At 53.6% G+C, this 15,783-nt stretch overlaps 2 protein-coding genes across 3 annotated transcripts; one reads left to right on the top strand and one right to left on the bottom strand.

Moving 5' to 3' along the window:
* Positions 1-134: 134 nt before the first annotated feature.
* Positions 135-6,538, top strand: ADIPOR1 (adiponectin receptor 1). Its single transcript, XM_031608536.2, has 8 exons — positions 135-224; positions 346-537; positions 1,211-1,327; positions 1,863-2,034; positions 2,811-2,997; positions 4,124-4,311; positions 5,233-5,426; positions 5,703-6,538. The coding sequence occupies exons 2-8, from the start codon at positions 397-399 to the stop codon at positions 5,829-5,831; spliced, it is 1,128 nt and encodes a 375-aa protein (XP_031464396.1). The 5' UTR covers positions 135-224; positions 346-396; the 3' UTR covers positions 5,832-6,538.
* Positions 6,539-8,560: 2,022 nt separating this feature from the next.
* Positions 8,561-14,362, bottom strand: TIMM17A (translocase of inner mitochondrial membrane 17A). Of its 2 annotated transcripts, none has more exons than XM_031608538.2 (6): positions 14,256-14,362; positions 12,144-12,243; positions 11,010-11,073; positions 10,746-10,874; positions 10,261-10,371; positions 8,561-8,875 (listed from the first exon to the last, which is right to left on the bottom strand). In XM_031608538.2, exons 1-6 carry the CDS (start codon positions 14,279-14,281, stop codon positions 8,805-8,807), a joined length of 501 nt encoding a protein of 166 aa, XP_031464398.1. In that variant the 5' UTR covers positions 14,282-14,362; the 3' UTR covers positions 8,561-8,804. The 2 variants fall into 2 exon arrangements, with proteins under 2 accessions (XP_031464398.1, XP_031464400.1); XM_031608540.2 differs by lacking the exon at positions 14,256-14,362 and adding an exon at positions 12,350-12,707.
* Positions 14,363-15,783: the final 1,421 nt, after the last annotated feature.

Raw genomic sequence — 15,783 nt, 5'->3', positions numbered from 1 at the left:
GCCGCCGCGCTAGAGCGCCTCCCATCAGCTGGGCGGCTCGGCCAATCACAGCGGGCGGCGCCGTCGGGGCGGAGAGAGACGGGCAGCGGATCCGACCAATCATAGAGCGAGCGCTACGAGGCCCCCGCCGGGGTGGGGCTTAGAGGCCGGAAGCGGCCCGTTCCCTTAGCGTCGCTTCCGGTGCCGCCGCCGCCGCCGCCGCCCTGCGCGGGATGTAGCGGCCGGTGAGTGCGGGCGCTGCCTGTGGGCGGACGCGGGGCGCGGTTCCGGCCCGGTTCTGTCGCTCTCAGCTCCGGTGTCCGCCCGGGCCCGGCGCCGTTGACTCTGCTCTTCTTCCCTCCCCAGCGCGGCGGCACAAGGACGCGGAGGGCCCCCAGGAACGCCGCCGCCGCCGCCATGGCGTCCCGGAAAGCCGCCGCCGCCGCGCAGGGCAACGGGCTGGCAGCCGCCGGGCGGGACAGAGCCCACCTGGAGCTGGCGGAGCTGGGGCCGCTGCTGGAGGAGAAGGGCGAGCAGGGAGCGGCCGGAACCGCCAGCGTAAGGCGCCCGGCCCGGCAGCGGGGGTCGGTCCCGAGCGGGCCCGGTGCTTCGGGGTTAACCAAAAGTTCGCCCGTTATCCCGCGGGTGGTCGGAGGAGCGCGGGGCTCTGCGCGGGGTGCGGCGGGTTGGGAGTTAGGAGGAATTGCGCCCGAAGAGCGGCGATGCGTTGCGCGGCTGCACGGAGGAGTTGGGAAGCGCCGAGACGTGGCACTGAGGGGGGCTGCGGGTCCTTCCCAGCCTTAACGACCCCGTGATTCTCTGATAATCGAACGGCGATCGGTCCCGTGCTCTCAGAGCTTGGCCCAAAAACGTGTTTTAGCTCTTATGCTGCCAGCCGAGTTGTGCTGCCCCTGCGCAGGCTGTGCCCTAAGGGCACCCGGCTGCAGGACAGCCCGGCTGGGCCCGGGGGCTCTTCCAGCTTTGGTTGTAAGGATGAAAATCCCTCGTGGTAATCCCACCTTTAAACTAGGATCAATCTGGGATTAGCCTGCCTGAGATGGTTGAGGCGGGAGCAAGTTGCATAAGTGGTGGTGACCGGTGGGTTCTGTCCGACCCCTCGGGAAGGGATGAAGCCCCAGTGCTGTGTGTGTGCCTGGAATGGTTCCAATGCAGTGCCGTGGGCAGGACTGGTTCCCTTCAGTGTTTCTCCTTCCAGTGTTTCTCTCTCTAGACTGAAGACCCGCCGTGCCCAGTGGCCCGTGAGGAAGAGGAGGAGGTGGTTCGTGTGCTGACTCTGCCTCTGCAGGCTCATCATGCTATGGAGAAGATGGAAGAGTTTGTGTATAAGGTGTGGGAGCTTCCTGGGATCCCAGAGGGCAGCTGGAGGCTGTGCTCAGCCCTGTTGGGCTTCAGGGGCAGCGCCAACGTCACTGTCTGGGCCTGAGAGCTCAAATGCTGCTGCTGGTTTTGCTGGGTGCCTCTGCTCAGCGCCGGTGCTTGTGGTCACCATGTTTGGCAAGTGCATGAGAGCCAGCACAGCTCTGTGCTTCCTTTTACATGACTAAAATGGAGGGGAATTCTGCAGTGCTGGAGGCAGACGCTCAGTGTGCTGAAGGGTTAAACGCCCTGAATTGTCTCCAGCTCCTTAGGGGATGTGGAAGTGCTCTGCAGGATGTGGGTGGTGTAAGAGATTCCACAGGGTGTTGTGAAAGCCAAAGTTCCTCTCCCAGAGGAGAGTTTCAGAGCCTTTTCAGCCCTGGCTGTAGGCAAGACCTGCAGGTTTTGTTCTGTGTTCTCCCAGGGTGATTCATTCAGCTTGAGCCTTTGTGCTGCCTCACTGCTGCCAGTCCCCGTGGCCACCAACACGAGTCGGTGTGTTGCAGGTGTGGGAAGGGCGCTGGCGTGTGATCCCCTACGATGTGCTGCCCGACTGGCTGAAGGACAACGATTACCTCCTGCATGGCCACCGGCCTCCGATGCCATCCTTCCGAGCCTGCTTCAAGAGCATCTTCCGAATACACACCGAGACGGGCAACATCTGGACTCACTTGCTAGGTGACTGGGGGGCTGCGGGGCTCGTAGGGCTGGAGGTGTGCTCTGCCCCAGTGCTTAAGGCACGGGACTGCCTATGAAGGACAGGTTTGCTCCAAGGGACTTACTTGGCATCCTCTCTGTGCCCACCGCCTTCCTTTTAGGATCATGTACCCCTCTGGTTCTGCATGTGTAGGCAGCTCTGTTGCTGGTGGCTGGGAGCTCCTGGAGCTCCTGGGCCTCTGAGTGAAGGGAGAACAGGACAGCTCCTCGCAGCAGCACTGAGACCTGAGCTCAGTGGTGTTGTTCACGCTTTTCAAGAGCTGATGGCCCCATTGGGTGGGCTCAGAGTGCAAGAGAGGCTTGGCAAGACGTTCTGCAGAGTTCTGCATGGGGACTCAGAGTCTCCAGGTCTTCAGGAGCTGGTTGTGCTGCAGGCAGATTGCTCCTTGAGCACTGTAGGCGAGCTGATTCTGCTCCTGGGATGGAGAAATGTGTCCTGGGCCAAACAATGTCCCATAAAACTTTTCCTTGAAACCCAATGTGTGCTGGGCTCTGCCTTGCAGAGCACAGCCATGCTTGTGATTCTCCCAGCTCTTTGCTGTACTAAGGAGGCATCATGCTTGTAAGGGAGAGACCCCGAGGCATTGATTCTGTGCCAGCCATGCTTGCCTCTCTCCCGTGTCCCTTATCACCTTCCCTGTGCTGCTGTCACTGTGCTCTGCCTGTCCCTGTTGTTCTCCCTCAGTCGATGCTGGATGTGCCCCTGCCTTACTGCCCATTCGCTGTGTTTTCTGCAGGTTTTGTGTTGTTCCTCTGCTTGGGAATCCTGACCATGCTGCGGCCCAACATGTACTTCATGGCTCCTCTCCAGGAGAAGGTTGTGTTCGGGATGTTCTTCCTCGGGGCGGTGCTGTGCCTCAGCTTCTCCTGGCTTTTCCACACTGTCTACTGTCACTCAGAGAAGGTCTCACGGACTTTTTCAAAGTGAGTCAGCACCGGTGTGGTTATGTGGTCTCAGGATGTTCTGACTTCTCACAGCACTTCCTTTCCAAGTGCTGCATTCGCTAAGATTTTGTTCTTAGGGGAAGGGAGTGTTCACTGGATGCAGTGCGGGGCTCAGAAGGAGCAGGGTTTGGGTCCCGTACCTCAGCACCTTGCATCTGGCAGCAGCTCTGATGCCCTCAGGGAATGGGGTCTATGAGGACTGGGACCCTGTGGGAATCTGTGTCTCCCAAGAGAATGGCCTCAGTGCCTCTTGAAGCAGCACAGTGAGGAATGGTCCTGGTCTCACTGGGCAGCCATGGATCTTCCAGTTTACTGGATGTTTTGAAAATCTCTGGGTTGGATCCAATTTGAACTGAAACCAAATTGAAAAGCAAAACAAACAGGATTCCTGGCAATGTGGAAACACTGGGCAGTGGCCAGTGCTCGTCTCTGAGGTCAGTGTTGCTCTTTGAGTTAAGTTCACATCAGCCTTTATGGCACAGGGAGAGCAGCAGCAAGGCTTTCAGATGAGATCTTGCTCACAGAAGTCTATCAAAGGCATTTACTTGGGTGCTGCTTGCTGGGAAATCCTGCCAATCTCCTATGCACAAACACCAGATCCCAGGGGCTCTTGTGTCTGGAACAAACTGTGCTGCCCGCCTTGAGCAGGAATGTCCTTGTGTACTGGGGAGGGTTCCTGCAAGGCTGCTGTGGCAGTGGGAAATGCAGCCGACTGCGTTTTGGTGGTGAAATTGTTCCTGGATCGATAAAATGAAAGTACTTTGCAGGGGAGAACAATGAAATCCATATGCACAAGGATTAATGGCCACTACTCGTCATGGTGGTTTGAGTGTACAGCATCTCTGTGCTGCTCCTGCAAATCCAGCAAGCTGCTGTTCGCTGCGCTCTGCCAGCTCTTTTTGCATCCTTGTAAGCCCCGGTCCTTTCTCCTGTTTCTCATTGCACTGATGAGACTTAAATCTGTTGTCCAATGCAATTTTACTTGTGGGGTCACAGTGACTCTGGGTGCAGGCAGTCTGCATGGCACCAAGTGCCAAATAGGATGCAGGAGGGGGCAGACTTTGGGGCTCACCTGCGTGTATCTCTCATTGCACCCTGGCTGCAGGTTGGATTATTCAGGAATTGCACTGCTGATCATGGGGAGCTTCGTCCCCTGGCTCTACTATTCGTTCTACTGCTCCCCGCAGCCAAGACTCATCTACCTCTCCATTGTCTGCGTCTTGGGCATCTCTGCCATCATTGTTGCTCAGTGGGACCGGTTTGCCACCCCCAAGCACCGGCAGACAAGAGCAGGTAGGAGTGCTCCGTGCTCATTGCGAGTCCCCTGCCCCAGGAAGGAGCCATGCAGTGTGCTGGGGAGGCACTTTGGGAAGAAGTCACTGTGTTGTGCTGCAGGTTCCACGCTAGAGCAGGGCTCCAGGGTACTGCAAAGAGCTCCCAGCACCTGCAGCATTCATTGCCCCAGAGCACCATGCTGCTCTGTAGCAGGGAGGCCTCCTCCCTCCTCTCACTGTGCTGGAGATTTGGATCCTCCACTGAGCAGGGCTGGTCTGAGCTCCTCTTGGCACTGAGCAAGGCTGAGGTTTGGAGCAGGCAGGCAGTGTTTAGAAATAGCTCTATAAGCAGTGGCTGGGCGGCCTGAGGCTGTGCTACACAGAGGCTCATTATCCAGGAAGTGGTTTGGCAGCCTGGAGCTGCAGCTCATCCAGAGAGGGGCAGATTCCCTCCTGGTCTGTGCTGCCATGTCCCTGCTGTCCTGGAGGCTGCAGGGCAGGCTCCTTTGTGTGTGCACCCACATCAGTGCTGTGTCAAGAAGGGGGCAGGGAACAGGGCTGAGCACCAGCCCCACCATTACCTGTGCAGCATTGGTGTGGGTGTGCTGGCACAGATCACAGCCGCCCGCTGTGGGACAGAGCTGCTTTGCTCCTGCAGTGTGAAGTGAGTGGTGGCAGTGCCAAGCCCTGCCTGCTGCTGCAGGGCCACCCTCCTGCTGCCACTACAAACTGCAGCCCTCTGCACTGGTATCCTGCTGTGGTGCTGTCAGCCCTCTGCTGATCTAATTAAATTTGACAGCTGAAATTTCCTACACTGCTAATGAGCACCTTCCCCCTGAGCTCGAAGCAGCTTCAACAAATGACTCCTCCAGCAGCAGGGCTGGCAGGGCTGCGCTCCTTACGTGTGTTCCATCTTGCTGATCTCTCCTCTCTGCTGCAGGTGTCTTTCTGGGGCTGGGGCTGAGCGGTGTGGTGCCCACCATGCACTTCACCATCGCCGAGGGGTTCGTGAAGGCCACCACTGTCGGGCAGATGGGCTGGTTCTTCCTCATGGCTGTGATGTACATCACGGGTGCAGGGCTGTACGCTGCACGCATTCCTGAGCGCTTCTTCCCGGGCAAGTTCGACATCTGGGTGAGTGTTGTGAGAGGGGTGATGGGGTGCCTCGTGGGGAGCTGTGACGCTGAGGAGAGCGAATTGATGGTGGGGATCTCTGAGATGGGGAGAATGTGGCTAGGCTGCTGTGGTGCCTCCCAGCACAGTGCAGGTAACGCTGCCAGGGAGCAAGGAGGGAGGCAGTGCAGTTCTGAGGACAGTCCCAGGGTTGTGGCGGAGCAGCGTGGAGGAGCTGTTCCAGCACTGCTCTGCCTGCTTCCATGCGGATCAAAGGGCTTTCTTGCTTCCCTGCAGTTCCAGTCCCATCAGATCTTCCACGTGCTCGTGGTGGCTGCAGCCTTTGTCCACTTCTACGGTGTGTCCAACCTGCAGGAGTTTCGCTACGGACTCGAAGGGGGGTGCACAGACGACTCTCTCCTCTGAGAGCGCCTGATTTTAGTACAAGCTTCCTAAGTGCTTTTTAAACTCTCTTTGCTAAAATCAAAGGAAGACTCAAAACTGTTTGGGGTTGTTGTTGGATTTCTTTGTTATCATTTTTTTTTGTTGTTGTTTTCTAAGAAAAAAAAATGAAACAAAAATTCTTTAACAAAGTTCTGTCGACCAAATCCTTCCCCCCTTCCCCACGCACTTTGTGGGGCTGAGGGAAGGTGAGGCCGGCCCTGTTGAGGTCTCACCTCCTCCAAACAGAGTTCTGACTGCACCACGGTCTTCTGACCCGTCCAGGCATGTCCGTTTCCGACAGCACAGGGGGCGGTGCTCCGCTCCCAGCACTGCTGAACACTCCCTTCCCAAGCACTCACGTGGCACCAGGCCCAGGGCTGGAGGTTTTGAGTCCCCCTCCCAGCAGAGTTGCCTGCCTGGGGGCAGCTCTGTGGCCCCCGGTGCTGCCGCCCAGGGCACAGGCACAGATTCACATAACTTAAGTTTTAATTGTCTTTTTTTTTTTTTTCTTGACAAAGTAATGTAAACATAAATGAGAGAATATTTAATATTTAATACTAAGCTTTAAGAAGACTTGCTGCCACCGCAGTGTACTCGGCTCCCTCGCTGTCTGTGGTAGTGAAGGAAGGACAGTGTTTTAGGGGAATGTAGAGCTGCTGTAGCTGATTGAAATAAAGAGGTCAATAGTTCAGTGTCGTGCTGGTGGTGTCAGTCTCATTTTTTGGGGTGATGATGGAGAAGCTGCTTCTGGGGAGAGCGCCTTGAGGAGTGTGAGGGACAGCTGTGAGCTGCCTGTAAGTTGTTATCCAAAATGAGTTAGGACAGCACCAAAACAGGAAGCTTGTGGGTGCTGCAGAGATGACAGGGCAGGAAACCCTTCCCTGGAGCCATGGTGCACTGCAGGGCAGGGGGACCTGCTGCCTTTTCTCCTCAGAACAGCAAGGGGGAAGAGAGCTGTCAGCTCGCCCTGCAGGGCTCCCAGCAGACACTGTAACCTGGGGAGCACTGTAACATGTGGGGAGCAAAGGGCAGCACCTCACATCAGGGGTTTGCCCTTGTGCAGAGAGAGGTGTGTGAGTGACCGTGTGGCACAGACGGTCACGGGGGATTAGAGGGGAAGGGCTGAGCTGAATAAAGCTCTTCCTGAGCAGCTGAAGCCTGCAACCTCACAGCAGGGTGAGGGAGGAGGGGGTAGAGGTGGCCCTTCTTGGGGCTGTTTGGATGTTGCCTGGCTTTGGGCACTGCCGAATGCAGTGCTTAGATGGAGTCTCAAAGCCGGGAGCAGCAGATCCTGCACACCCCCCTGCCTGCCCCAACCCTGTCAAAGTCTGCTCCCAGCCAAACATTGCTGGGAGAGCTCACCCAAGATGTTCAGGGTGCTGCTTAAACACAGTCCCTGAGCAGCAGATGCTATGTGCCCAGCCCCTGACTGCACCAGGAAAGGCTGGGGGTGCTGGGGGCTCCTGCACCCAGCTCAGCTCCTGGGCAGCACAGCCCCAGCCCCAACAAAGTCACCTCCTGGCCCCACAGCCTGGAGGGCGGTGCTGGGACACGACAAGGATGAGCTGCAGAGCCCCATCCCAGGGTAGGCACACAGCACTGAACACCACCCAGCGTGCTAATCCTATGTAAAGAGCACAGAAAAACATCTGGTGATTAACATGCAGATTTGGATACTCAGGGGAGGTGCAGCACTGATGAGGGATCCGGCTGCAGTTTCCCCTCACCTGCCAGGGATTTGCTCACTCCTCTGTGGCTGGGCTCTCAGTTAGGAACAGAAGCAAGCACTCTGAGTAACAAATCGAGACAATCCTTTACAATTCACCTGAGCAAGCAGGTAAGAGGCAAAGCGAGACAAGCCTTCACAAACACAAGGCTGTTGTGCTAAAGATTCTTGGTATGTCATTTCCAACAGTAACAACACTGACCAGCAAGGCACCAGAGCAGCAAGCAGTCCTGGAGTGGCTCTGGGACAGGCAGGGTGGTGGAAACAGGTGAGGAAAATGTCACTTCTATAGGATGTAGGAGCCTTATGTTATAGCACACGCTGTACAATCTTAATTCACCCATTTGAGCATTTCTGCGTTACTTTCATGCTCTCCTACTGAATGAGTCTGACAGTTACCTCAGAGCACAGAGATCCTTTCTGGGCAGAAGCAAAGCTCTGAGCTGTCCTGGATAATCCTACAAGCCTTTGAATGCTATTGCCTGCTGGCACTTCCTGATACAGCACACTTATTAGGAAGGACCTACAACAGAAAACGCTACTGGATATGAATTTTTTTTTTAACTGCTGGTGAGAGGGAACAATGCCTTCAGAACTGGAGTTTAAGAACAAAAATACAAAGCCAACGGAACCGTGCTACCTTCAGAGGACTCAATCCACAGCAAAAAGCCAACAGACTGTGCTGAAAGCACACATGCAGGTGCAATGCACTTCATCCTGCAACCACACAGAGCCCTCTGCTTTCACTGGTTTGTACATTCTAGTAACAGTCACTTCTGGAATGTAAACCTGCACGTAGATTAACACTTTCCTTTAAGCTGAAATTTGTGTAACAACATAAATCCAAAGTGTGCGTAGCAACCTAAATCCAAAAGGGAGGAGAGTAAATTCCAGATGTGGAATGGTTAATGCCACATCCCAGAGAAGACTTCACAGACATTCACTTCAGCTCGTGGCCAAAGGATTACAAGACTCCGTTTGGTCCTTATCTTAAATCTCCATGTATTCTATCAGACATGTATTAACGTTACAGCAATGGAATCTGTTGCCAATAAATAGATCTGTCATCTTCTAAAAGTTCTGTGCAGCTTTACACTGCCAAGTGCTGAAGTCCTCTTGGCATGGTTTGTGTAAGAGACTACCACTGGTGTAAGGACATACCGTGCTCTGATCCTCCAGCATTTTAAATTACAGCTCAGCTACAATACGAACTAACAGAATGGGGATGATCACTGGTATTGTCTGTAGTCGCCAAACGGAGAGGGCTGCAGCTGGGAGGGGTCATCTGAGAACTGAGGGCCTGTGGGTAAGGAAAAAGGGAAAAAGTCAAAGACATGAAAAGACAAGGCATTCTTCCTATGACAGCAGGAAACATCCGCAGTGTTTTTCTTTAAACTAAATCCCTTCTGAAATTAATGGAGCCAACAACAAGGCTTCACGTTTTTTCATTCCAAGACGTTCAAGGGCTTTACACCTGTTCCAATAAGGAACAATTGTTTTTTTAATCTCTTTTACTTCTAAGAAAACAAATCAGGACAATGGGAGAGAAACATTTTCAGTCACTGAAAGGCACTGGAAACCTCTGCCTTCCTGCCCTGCAGCTGAACCCAGCCACTCTGTAAAGGTTTCTCCACGGTAACTTGCCCCACAATAAAGCAAGGCAGTGAAATGGAACAAGTTGCGGATCAGCTTCCCGACTCCCCTTACTGACATTCTGCTGAGGGAAGCAATATGCTTATTACGTGCCAAGCTGAAGGAGAATAAACTGTGACAGACAGATGATACCCTTTCACTAAAGCAGGTTCATTTTAAAAAGCTTTTGTATTCCCGAATTGTTACAGAAATTGTACCAATTTAGACAGAACAAAGAACGTCAGTGAACAAACCTGAGAGAGGAATCCTACCAGGAATTAGTGGCTTGCCACTAATCCTTTCAACACTAGTGGTTTTGTCTGTATTCCTCTCAAAATGAGGTGGGCCAACAGAGGCATTAATTATTTCCAGCAGGCATGTATTTACATAAATGGTTACAGACTCACTGACATCTCAGCTTGTGTTGCACTTAGAAAACAAAACGGATCCAGTTTCTGGAAATCCAATCATCACCACTACCTCTGTTTGGAATATCCTGCCTGTATCTGCCTGATCTTCACCATCTCATTGGAATCAGCTGCACACAGAGCACAGCCATCCACCTGCACCACCCACTGCTCCCTCACACTGCAGCACCACACAGCACAGACTGAACACTGCCAACACCGTGTGAAGGGCAGAAAGCAGCTCCTCAGTCTGGCAGCCCTGCTCCCAGCTTCCAGCCCTGCTCCCAGCTTCCAGCCCTGCTCCCAGCTTCCAGCCCTGCTCTGATAACACCACCCACGTCTGCACATTCTGCTCAGACAAACCTCTCTTCCACCCTCTCAAGCCCTGTGCTCCCCTGTGCCTGGAACCCTCCCCACCCCCTCCCCAATTCCTATACCTTCAGGCTGCTGAGTGACAGCCAATCCTGCCACTTCATTTAGGTGTGGATGTCTCTAGACCTGTCATACCACAGAGAGAAAATGTAAAAGCTGTTGTGGCATCAGCAATGTGCAGCAATTCTTTGACTTCTTACAGACTTGGAAGCTGGGCACATCAGCCAACACTGCACAACAAAAGCCTTGTGCTGCTGCAGGGAGGGCTCCTTACCGTTCTGAAACTGTGCAGAGGCAAATCTTGTTAAGAGAATGCCAGCTCCTTCAATTAAAGCCAGGAGAATTCCTCCCATTGCGGCAGATCCAACCATGGCAACAGGTCCATCTAAAAATAAAAGCACAAAACAACACTCGTTTCTTTTTCTGTTGCATTACTTTGCACGTTACAGCTCTCCTTCTATAGTTATAATCTCTCCTATGAGCAAACACTGCATTCATTAAGCCTCATTAGTATCACTACTAAAGGAATAATTACTAGGCAACTCTCCCCCTTCCTCGGGGAAACAAAAGAACAACGGTAATGTTTGAGAACACAATTATTACTTTCATTAGCACAGAACACAAGTCTAAGATTATTTTTCTGCTCCTCTTCCCAAGTAAATTCCAGTTTGGGAATCACACAGTTCTGCTTCACTGTAATGGACGTTAGAATACAGCAGCTTTCTCAACTAGCCCCCTCCCCAGAGCTCCATTTCTTACTTCTGGCAGCTAAGATGGCTCCAGTTAGGGCTCCGCTCGTGATTGAATTCCACGGATCTTCTTTCCCCCTCATTCTGACCATGCTGCAGTCAATCATGGAGAACAGACCTCCCCAAACAGCAAAGCTACCTGTGAGCACGTCGGGGGAGAGAACAGAACCAGCTCAGAGAAAGCAGATGATCCAGCCATACTGCAGCCACATCACCAACAACATTACCAAATGATGATTAAAGACAATGGCAACGTGAGTGAGAAATCAGTTACCTCCCAGCTGTGGAGCTCTCGTTTTAACAGCAGCCAGACTTCCCCTCAGTCGGTGGTTTACACCCTACAGTAAGGACAGAATGAAAGAATGAAGTCTTTCTGCCAGAACACATCATGGGCACCATCTATTTCTAAGCACCACGATGAGGAACTTACAAAAACTGCATTTTTACAGCTCCTTTAGTTCACCTGTGTAATACCTGTGTGCTGCAGAAATGAAGTGCTAGCATCAGACATTACCTTAAACCATTTTTTGTGGGTGTGCTGGGAATTGAACTGAATGAGAACTGCACGCTTTAACACTGCATTATTCCCACGTACGCTCAAGCTTTGTTTTAGCTGCAAGCACTTGGAAGCATGGACAGATTTACTTAACGAGTTTCAAGCAAAATAAAGAATGTGGTAAAGCACACAATCCTGTGCGTGTGAAGTGTCTGCAGGACCTGACTCGTTTTGGAAAAAGTTATGCATTTTATTCACAAAAAGTACCTCGAACTGATGGCTTATTAAGGAACTTCAGGCAATGAAGCTGTCACATACGAACACCAAAAAGCATTCCCAACAAAAAACCCTTTCATCCCTTTTAAGCCCTTTCTATAACAGCCAGAGGAATGTTTTAGAGCCAACGTTCAAGTAGAAACAGGGGATTACTTTTATCAAAATCTGCACCACGTCTGAAGTCAAGATCTTGCAGCTGAAAACTTGAAAGTGAAAACAACTGATTTTCATTACCTAAACTTTAACCTCCATGTTCCATTTGTGCATTTAAACGAAAACCCGCTTTCAAATAAATTGAGTTATGAGAAACGTTAGTATTTAATTAAGAGGTTAATTACAGAAAGCAATATTCCCTCATGTAATTCTGAGGGAGAAAGATTCCTCCTTTAAGCCTTCTCACTTCTCAAAGGAAGGCAGATGATGGAGAACTGCCCAGGCTCCACTTCTGGCGTGCAGCAGCCAGAAGCAAAGGCAGGAACTCGGCTGAGGGAGCAGCTCTGAGGGACCAGGTTAACATCACACAGCCCTGTGTATCAGGATTTCTTCTGCCTTCCCTTCTGCTGGCAAGTTGCACTGCTGACGGACAGAGAAAGCAGAGCTGCACTCTTAATGTGCTGCTCAAATGGTTTTACTTACCACTGGGGAATTCCTGAAGCCCTTGATGGCCTGGAAAATGCCACCTCCTATCGCTCCCATGGTGAAGGCACCTCCGCAGTCATCTACAATCCTCCAGGGACTGCAAAGAAACACAAAGATGGAAATGCTGCGTTCCATCACGCACTGCTGGTGGAAATCCACCATCCAGATGGCACAGAACCCAAAAGAAATGCAAGGAAGCACACCTGCCCACCACACTGCCTCACCCACAGCTGCTGAGCAGCATCACAACAGGGGAAATACTGCAGCAAAACCAGCTGGGCGTTCAGCAAAGGCTGCCAGCCTGTCCACCTGCAGCAGGAAGCATCGAATGCACAGAGCTGCTTGAACTCCCCACACGTGGCACAGAGATGTATTTCCATCACGGAAAACCTCTGCAAAATTCCAGCTCACAACCAGTTCTGCCCTAATTATGTATCATAACTTTAATTTTACTCTTCTCATGACCTACAGAGAACTTGATTGGCAAATTCAAACAAGACTCAGTTCACAGCTAGCACAAAACACCGCTTTCCTGAGTTCCTCACACTTTTCCTTAGTTCTGGTTATTAAAATGGGAGACTTCAAAGTCATCTGTTGTTAAACTGAGAAGGTTTTTCTGATTTATCCAAGGGTCTTTGAAGTTCATTAAATCAAAACACAGCAACACCCATGCAGAGCTGCCAAAGGGCAACCTCATGGAGCGTCAAATGCTCCCAAACAAGCAGCACCTTCCTCTCAGCAAACACTTTCAACTGCAGAGACGAGCTTTCATGTGGGGCTCACATCCCCTTCAACACTGCTGCCAAGCAGGAGAGCTTTGTGATTTTCCTGCTCCCTGCGAGCAGCAGCCTGCAATTAGCCGTGCTCCCATTGCTGGGAATTCTGCGGCGTTTGCACAAACCAAGCTGTTGTGTTTCTTTCATCTCACATCAAAACCTGACAGTAAAAGCCAAGCACTCAGGTGGCAGAGAGCACAGGCAGAGAGCAGCAACCCCAGCAAAACACAGAGCTGAATGCCATGGCAAGCCCAGGGCTCACAGGTTCTGCCATCAGCGTGCCTTTCTGACCTCTTTCTTTTTGGTCAACCTCAAGCACTCCCCATGTGATGTTCCTGCTCCTTTTTCCCTGAATGCTCACTGCACATTTTGCTGTTTTTAACCTGAAAAAAAAACCCTCCTAAGTTCTCAGCCTCACAGACAGCAGTGGGAGGCTGGGATGCCGTCCCATAACGCATCATCCTTCATTTTACAGCCTGCCACCAGCTTCCATCTCACATTCCTAACAAAACCCCCCTTGTTTTGATGGAATCACACGGTGCTGCCCCATGTTTTATTTCCACCCCTCCATCCCTGCTCCCTGCGTGCAGTCAGAGCTGAGATGTGCAGCTTCCACTTCACTCCTCGCCGTGTTTTTCTCTCTCCTGCCCGGATTCTGATCTGCTGTTAAGAATAAAACACCTCCTCACGGCTCCCTGCCTTCGTTTGAGAGCCGTCTCATTAAAAAGCCTGCTGGAAATCCAAGCAGACGACGTGAAGCTCTTCCTTTCCCCACAACATCAATACAGCACAGCCCCGGGATGGCAGAATCCTTAAAGCAGGCAGGACCTGGGAGATCCCAGGCTTCTACTGTCAGATTTTGACGGAAGATGAACGAAACCCTCAGATTTTCCCCTTAACGCCGCCAAGCCTCCACAGGAGCAGCTTTTAAACACCAAACCGGCTTCGATACGCGGCTTTTAAAGGAGGAAAAGAGCAGCACAGCCCTGCGCTCAGAGGGCTGACACAGAGCGCCCACAGCGCTTCGCCTTAACCGCTTTTCAGGAGGTCCCACAGAGCGGGAAAGGCGCTGTGAGGAGAAGAGGCGGGAAGCGGAGGCCTGGCGGCGGCCCGCAACCCCACAGCGCGGCCAGGGAACGGCCGCTGCGTGCCGCAGTGACGCAGCCCGGAAGCGGCGGCCATGACAGCGGCGTCGCCAAGGTCACCTCCCGCCCCCTCCGCCTCCCCGCTCCCGGAGCCGCCGCCGCCGCCGCCGCCGCCGTTCTCCCTCAGGAGATTCCCGCTCCGCCCGCGCGCGCACGCCGCAGCCCGCCAAAACCCAACGGCCGCTCACCACGGCTCGCGCGCGTATTCCTCCATCTTCGCACGCGCGTCCGGCCGCGCCCGCCCTGCCGCCCCGCGATTGGCCCCTCGCCCCCCCCTTCCCCGCGCCGACCAATCGGAGGAGAGGACGGGACGGCGGATGTCGGAGCGACGCATGCGCCGTGCCCTTTTGGCCACGCCCCCGGAAGGCGGAGGGCAGCGGGCGGTCCTAATGCCCGGTGCGGGTTTCGGTGCGTGGCCGCGCTTCGACAGCGTGTCCCGGTGCGACCCAACGTGGGTACTCAGGGAGGGCGGCTGCACCGGGCTGTGATCTGAGGGTCGGCTGAGGACGTCGGGCTGCGGGAAAGAGGGCTGACAGCTGTGCATCATCCAGCTGTGCGTTATCACCCATGTCTGCATCACCCAGCTGTGCATTATCACCCATGTCTGCATCCCCCAGCTGTGCATCATCATCCAGCTGTGCATCCCCCAGCTGTGCATTATCATCCAGCTGTGCATTATCACCCAGCTGTGCATCGCTGTCTCCTCAGGCAGCCCCAGTGGATCGTGCCCCACGTAGCAGCGAGGTCCTTAATTGCGCTAATAAAGCATGGGCTGGAGCAATGGGACGGGCTAACGTTCTGCAGTCCTTGCAAACGCAGCTCCCCGCGCGGTGCTGCCACGTTTGTCCTCGTGGAAGCGGTGCTGCAATGGTGGGCGTCGCCAGGAGGTGGTGGTGTGGCTCTGGGAGAGGGAAGGATGGGGAAATCTCAGAGCCGTGAGGATTCGAGGGGATCTCCGGAGCTCCCCCAGCTCACCTCCCCACCCCAAGCCTACCACAGGCTGCACAGGAACCTGGCTTTGGTCAGCCGTTGGTCTGCCGTTGGTCTGCCAGGACTCCCAGGTCCTTTTCTGCAGAGCTCAGCCCCCAACCTGTGCTGATGCATACAGCTGTAGGACCCGCAGTCGCCCTCGTTGAACCTTATCGGGTTCCTCTGCCCTGCTCTCCGGTCTGCTCAGCCTCGTCCTATCTGCTGGGGGTGGGGACAGCAGTGAGATGGAGCGGGCTGCAGGGAGGGAGCAGATGTTTCTCAAGGGGAGGTTTGGTGTGGGGCTGCAGTGGGGTTTGAGGGTTCAACAGCTCCTACTTTTAAGGCTGGGATGAGCTGCAGCATGGAGATGCCGCTTGCTTTGCAGGGCCGTGCTGTGAAACGCAAAGGTCGGGGCTCAACCTTCCCTCCTCCAGGCTCTGAAGGAAGGGGTGGATAAAACAGCCTGGAGGAATCCATCCATTTCTCAGCTGTGCTCTACCGGCTGATAGGAGAGAAGGCAGAAATGCAGCTGGGAATGGGCTTGGGGCAATCTGCCAGAGCCCCTCAGGTGTGCCAGGAGAAGGCACTTCACTCCGTGTTGGATCCTCATCCATGAGACGTGGCTGGCAACACTGCTGTGTTTTGGAGAAAATAGTTGTTAGTGCCTGCGAGGTGATCAGTTGCTATGGGAATGGGAATCCCGATAAGAGCAGAGGCTGCAGAACCCTCTGATGCCCACCCCATGCT

This window comes from Phasianus colchicus, chromosome 25 (genome assembly GCF_987193195.1).
Source record: "Phasianus colchicus chromosome 25, bPhaCol1.hap1.1, whole genome shotgun sequence".
Lineage (NCBI taxonomy): Eukaryota > Metazoa > Chordata > Aves > Galliformes > Phasianidae > Phasianus > Phasianus colchicus.
The sequence above is the reverse complement of the archived record's forward strand: the minus strand, read 5'-3'. Positions and strand labels throughout refer to the sequence as shown.